This window comes from Emys orbicularis, chromosome 1 (assembly GCF_028017835.1).
Source record: "Emys orbicularis isolate rEmyOrb1 chromosome 1, rEmyOrb1.hap1, whole genome shotgun sequence".
Classification (NCBI taxonomy): domain Eukaryota; kingdom Metazoa; phylum Chordata; order Testudines; family Emydidae; genus Emys; species Emys orbicularis.
Window position 1 is genome coordinate 346,144,818 of NC_088683.1, and position 6,000 is coordinate 346,150,817.

General features: G+C 41.2%; 1 protein-coding gene across 4 annotated transcripts in view; it reads left to right on the plus strand.

Moving 5' to 3' along the window:
• The window catches only part of GRM5 (glutamate metabotropic receptor 5), a 346,671-nt gene extending 344,566 nt beyond the window's left edge, over nucleotides 1-2,105 (plus strand). For 2 of the 4 annotated variants that reach the window (XM_065406243.1, XM_065406251.1), the window contains one exon: nucleotides 1,280-2,105. In XM_065406243.1, the coding sequence (XP_065262315.1) occupies nucleotides 1,280-2,105 (826 nt within the window). The remainder of the gene's footprint in view (nucleotides 1-1,279) is intronic. The other 2 variants (XM_065406260.1, XM_065406270.1) reach the window with 2 other exon arrangements.
• The last annotated feature ends 3,895 nt before the right edge of the window (nucleotides 2,106-6,000 follow it).

Genomic DNA, 6,000 nt, shown 5'->3' on the forward strand with positions numbered 1-6,000 from the left:
TTATGTGGACGTCATTTCTTAGTCATTGTCTGTTTTTCTGGAGAAATATTTCCATTGCTAATGGTCTTTTTTAATCCTGAGAGTCACAGGTGAATGTATGGGCGTTATATGGGCTTGCCCAGGCACACGCTCATGGCCAATCTGACAGAAGGAGGGGAAGAGGTGAAAGGAGCAGTTGCATACTGTGTGTGAGAGAGATCTGGAACCCGCTCACTCTTATAGGGGGGTGTCTTGGTGCTGGGGAGGCTCTGAGCAAACAGTAAGGGGAGATGGGCCCGTCTCTGTGATGAGGGCCTGAAGGGAGATCAATTTTGGAGGAGGGGAAAGCAGGGTGTTGCCACTGTTTCTCACTGTCTGAAAACTCATCCTGCCATTGGGCCAGAAAAATGGCTCTTGTACAGTTTGTGGGTCACTTTTCCCTCAAGGACAATCTCCTACTCTGAGCTGACCTGCAATTAAAAATCCTGGGTGCATTAACTGAATGACATATCTGACCCAAGGCTGAAAATGAAAACTGCCCACCAGTCTCAGTCTCCAGCTAATGTCACTGCTTTGATGCCTCCAGCTGTGCACGGGAAGAGCGGATGCATCATGATCCATTTGTGAGTTTTGTTCTGAGGCTGAGGTAAGCTGTAAGGGGAAATTGCCACATTATTATTACACAAATGTCTATAATACAAGTATCACAGCCAGGCTGGCACAACTTCATTTCTCCTGTTCTTCAGTGATGTTTATAAGGCAAGAGACCAGTTGTTATTTTCAGCCTTTGCTCAGACAAGCTGGACAGGTGATGCCGCTGGGATTTTTAAATACAAGTCAGCAGTTTCTCCAGAAAGCAGTATATAATTAAATTTCACTTGACCGGGCCAGATTGTGGCTGTCCTGAGTTGCCAGGCAGTATGATCTTCTTTTTTTCCTAGCTTGGGATTACCTGAGATTAATCCATTGAAGAGTCACTTTTTGTACCCCAAATACAAAAGAAGTAATGAGAATCTATTTGTTGTGGGAAGTTAATTCACCAGGTTATTGTAATCATTGCAAGACAAACATCCTTGTAGCAGATTGCCACTTGTAGTCTCTGCTTAACTGGTGCATGCATCAGTGCTTATTCTTTTCTGTAGCATAATATTTTTTTTTACCATCAGCTTTACAACGCATCTGACATATCAGTGCCAGATTGTCAGCTGTCCGTGTCCGTGATTTCATGAGCTAGTTAAAGTGAGTCCTTGTGATTAAAAGCTAAATGTAAGCCATCATCGTCTCTCATTTTCATTCGCAGCTCTAATGGGAAATCGGTCACATGGGCCCAGAATGAGAAGAGCAGCAGCAGGGGAGCGCACCTCTGGCAAAGGCTCTCAGTCCACATCAACAAAAAGGAGAACCCTAATCAAACCGCGGTGATCAAGCCCTTTTCGAAGAGCACAGACAGTAGCCGACACAGCAGCAGCGCCACATTTCCAGAGACCAGTGCCAAAATGCTTTATGACGTCTCAGAAGCAGAGGAGCAATACCCAGCTCAGTTCCAGCCACAGACCCCATCGCCTATCAGCACGGTGAGCCACAGGACTGCCTCCATTAGCCGAACAGATGACGATGTCCACACATCCCAGACAGAACATGCCCAACGGAGCAGTTCCTCCCAAGGCTCTCTGATGGAGCAAATCAGCAGTGTGGTCACACGCTTCACAGCCAACATCAGCGAGCTGAACTCTATGATGCTTTCAACAGCCACGCCGGGGGCAATGGTGGCCACTCCTCTCTGCTCTTCCTACCTGATCCCAAGAGAGATCCAGCTTCCTACAACAATGACCACTTTTGCAGAGATCCAGCCACTCCCTGCCATTGAAGTCAATGGTGCATCACAGTCCGCTAGGAAACCTTCATGTGGCAGCATCAAAGAAGGTACTTCGGAGGCACCAGTGGTGAAGCAAGATCTTGAGGAGTTGGTGGCTTTAACTCCTCCCTCACCTTTTAGAGACTCCATTGATTCTGGGAGCGCATCTCCCAGCTCTCCAGTGTCAGAATCAGCTCTTTGTATCCCATCCTCCCCGAAATATGACAAGCTTATCATAAGAGATTACTCTCAAAGTTCTTCTTCATTGTGAATGTAGTTCAAGACACTATTGGATCTCGACAGCTACAAGCAGGTAGAGTGGGGACAGCCAAGCCTTCAAGATCTCCAATCTTTACACAGATACAGTGATAGGCATTGGGTCATCATGTGAAGAATGGAGGGGGCAATAGAGAATCATTCGATAAATGGAAACATCGGATTAATTATGCTATTTTAAAGAAACAAAACTATGAGCAGATTTTCGTGGCCTTACAAAACATGGGCTTTTAAGAAACACTGCATATATTTTTGAGGGCTTATAAGGAGTCTGTTAAATCAGTTACATACCAAGTGCTTTGCTTTAGTATAACAATGAACTGTGTGTACAATATATGAAAAAAGTAGACTGTAAGCAACTGTACAATGTTTTCTTTATTTACTCTGATTCCTTACCCAGAAGTGAACCTTGATCTATTATCAAGAATAGAAGACCAAACATTGAATGTACATTTTCTAACAGACTCAAAATCTGGCACCAATATGTCAGGCTCTTTTTTTTCTATGAAGATCTCAAAAAGCAGTAACGTATGTTTAGTAACTACCAAACTTTTGCTGAAGCGTATCATGCTGGTGATACCCTACGTGTAGATAAAAATAAACTGTGGCTTTGCAATGTGTGACTGCATATGGAGGGCTTTACAAGTGACTTCTCAACCTACAGATTTGTTTATGAAATTCTCTTCTATAAGTATTAAAAGTTAAATTTATTAACATTGTATACACCTTCATAGCAACAAAATGTGAGGACGATTTCCTGACTCTTTCACCACGTTGCCAGCCAATGATGGAGTAGCAAAAAATATTTTCTGGAGTACTGTTTTGTAATTCCCTTATCAGGACAAGTTGTTGAGGAGAATATTCTGTTTCTAGCAGTATTATTGAGCTATAGCATAGCTGCATTCCCTAGTGAAATTAACACATTTTTATGGTCATTCTTATGGTAATATTGCCAGTTAAATACTATACTTATTCAGGCTCCCATATCCTTTGCTTTTAAGGAAGAGGTAAACACTCTATGGTTTTTCTCAGTTATTATAAAGGTAGAATACTGAGAAAGCAGTCTGGATTATGATGAATGAATACTATCGATGGAAGGATTGTCATGATCATAATCCATTTACGAAAAAAAACCTGTGTCAAAGTCTGCTTAGAGGTGGTTTAGCTACTCTTCAATAAGCAACAATTTTAACTCTAGTTAGCTGCGGATGCATTGCAGCTCTGAACTGTGACAAAAGAAGATTTTCAAAGCAATACAGAGTGTATGTTCAAACAAGGGGGACCTAATGAGATACAAACTAACGGAGTCTTTCTTTGTTTCTTAGCATCTCATAGAAGAGGTGAGGGAATTATTGACATTTTTTTCCTGTATCAAAGTAGCTACAAGTACAGTTTAGTACACTTCATGCTGTCATGGCACTTTTTAAATGTATGCGGGAAGAGATTTAAAGTTTGAATAGAAGCAAAATAATTTTTGATAGCAATGATGAAACAATGCACACTATAATTTGCTTTCTCCCTTCCCTCCCCCAATGACACAGCTATCCTCAGGTGCCAAAATTTTGTGGTTTTTTTTATAAATAAGGATAGTATGAAGGGGCGGGTGATTTACTGTAATTCAAAGTCAAGTTGATGCAGCCTTATACAGAAGATAGCCTTATGGAAGGGAGCCTTGGAATAAGGCTGCTGTGTATTATTTTTTAAACTCCCAAATCTTATTTCTTTGCAGGTCTGCAAATACTTTTCAATCAAAATGTATTTTTTTCAGGCATTTTTTTTCATTCATGAAAGGTATAACAAGTATCTGATTAAAAAGTGAAAGCACGTTTGTTCATTTCAGCAAAGAGTATTACTATTCTATTTTTAGTTAGCTCTATCATGATTTTATGCCATGCATCCCAATTCTCCATTCAATTAATTTTTTGTAACAAAATAGCTGAATGATACCAGGCTAACACCCTCAGCTAAAATAACACCCTCAGCTAAACCTGATCCAGTATATTTTGCTCAAGGAGTAGTAATTCATTAGTTAACTAACTGCCTGTATCTTATGAGACACAGACCTTTTAACTTTTCTTAGTCCGCCTGGAAAAATGGGCATTTCAAATCAGGAACACAATATATATGTTCTTAGTAGGGACTCTAGACCTCTATGAAACTGTCTGAAGTATTGTACATGGAAGATTTGCAAGGTACTGTATATGTTTTCCTTTAACACAGAACTGCTTTGATTCATGGATAGTTTAGGTGGGTGGTTTACCTGCATTTCAAAGGGAATGTATTATTGTAGTATATATTAAGTCATTGCCCAATATCATTAACAGAGCCCCTCCCGCCCTTTACCCCCTCCCCCCACCACACACACACACACACACACACACACACACACACTCCTTAAACAAATGCCTCAGTTGTGTAGCCTGCCTTTCTCATGCTGGCAGGTACTTACACAATTATCCCTCAATGGGATTGCTTGCATGAGTAAGTGATTACCAATGTAAGTAAGGATTGTACAAGTGGTCCCTTAAAATGTGTTGTTAATCAGTCTTCTTTAAGAAAAAAGAAGGAGTAAGAAGGGAAGGCTATCAAATCATGATTCAATATAAATAATGCATTCACTGTTACACAGCTCCTAGGTCATAATTCTGAAGAATCATTTAGTCTAACTGGCCATAGTTGCTGTTCAGAGTTTGTTAATCTTTTTTATATTGCCAAGAATGCATTCATCCCTCAGTTTAACTGTTGGGTAGCACTTCCATCTATTGGTTGATTAGGACCCTAACATTATACTAGCCATCTTTTAAACATTCTTTGCTTTTGTCACTAAGGGTTCATTTTCCTTGTACTCCTGTTAGCTATAGAGGAAGTTCTGCATGCACAAGGAATGCAAGACTGGCCCTGTTGAAACTGTACTTTTCTTCTCTGTTTGACTTCCAAGGCTTTGATATCTAATCAGCAATGAAGAATAGCTCATTATTAGTACTAGGCATGGGATGGCAGAACACATTTTGTTGGGCAGGCTGGTCCTTGGAAGATTTACGTGAATTTTATAGGAGAGAGAGATTTTGTGGGAATAATGAGGAGCAACACAAAGGACAGAACAAGGAGCAATGGTCTCAAGTTGCAGTGGGGGAGGTCTAGGTTGGATATTAGGAAACACTATTTCACTAGGAGGGTGGTGAAGCACTGGAATGCATTACCTAGGGAGGTGGTGGAATCTCCTTCCTTGGAGGTGTTTAAGGCCCGGCTTGACAAAGCCCTGGCTGGGATGATTTAGTTGGGAATTGGTCCTGCTTTGAGCAGGGGGTTGGACTAAATGACCTCCTGAGGTCCCTTCCAACCCTGATATTCTATGATTCTATGACTGAAGCATTGGAAGAGGCAGAGGCAGCTTTATGGAACTGTAGGGTCCCAAGCAAGAGTCCAGAGGATTTGGTGGAGGAAGGGAGAGAAATTGGGGGTTCTAATAATTATTTTCACTGCACCACTAGTGTACTAGATTCTTTACAGGGAGATGTGAAGACAAGGTCCCCACCTGGAAGACCTCACAGTCTGAATAAACAATATGCAAGTAGATGATGGGTTACCTTCCAGTTCTGCTGCTGGAAAGGAAATTGTTTACACTGCAGGGAAAACACTAACATTCTTGACAGTGAAGACCCCCCGAAAAAAACACACTTGTTCTGAAGGCCAGCCCTGGAAGAGTGCAGGTCTGACCCCTCTCTGGAAGGCATGCTATTGAAATAAAGTGAGCAACTACAGCAGCCCCGTTACAACCATTTGTGTAAAGTGCTAGAAAAAATGAGGCAGAACTGTATTTGAAAATTGGCTGTTTATTGTATGACTTTGGAGATGTATCCCCTTCTATTTCTCATCTAAAAATATCTAAG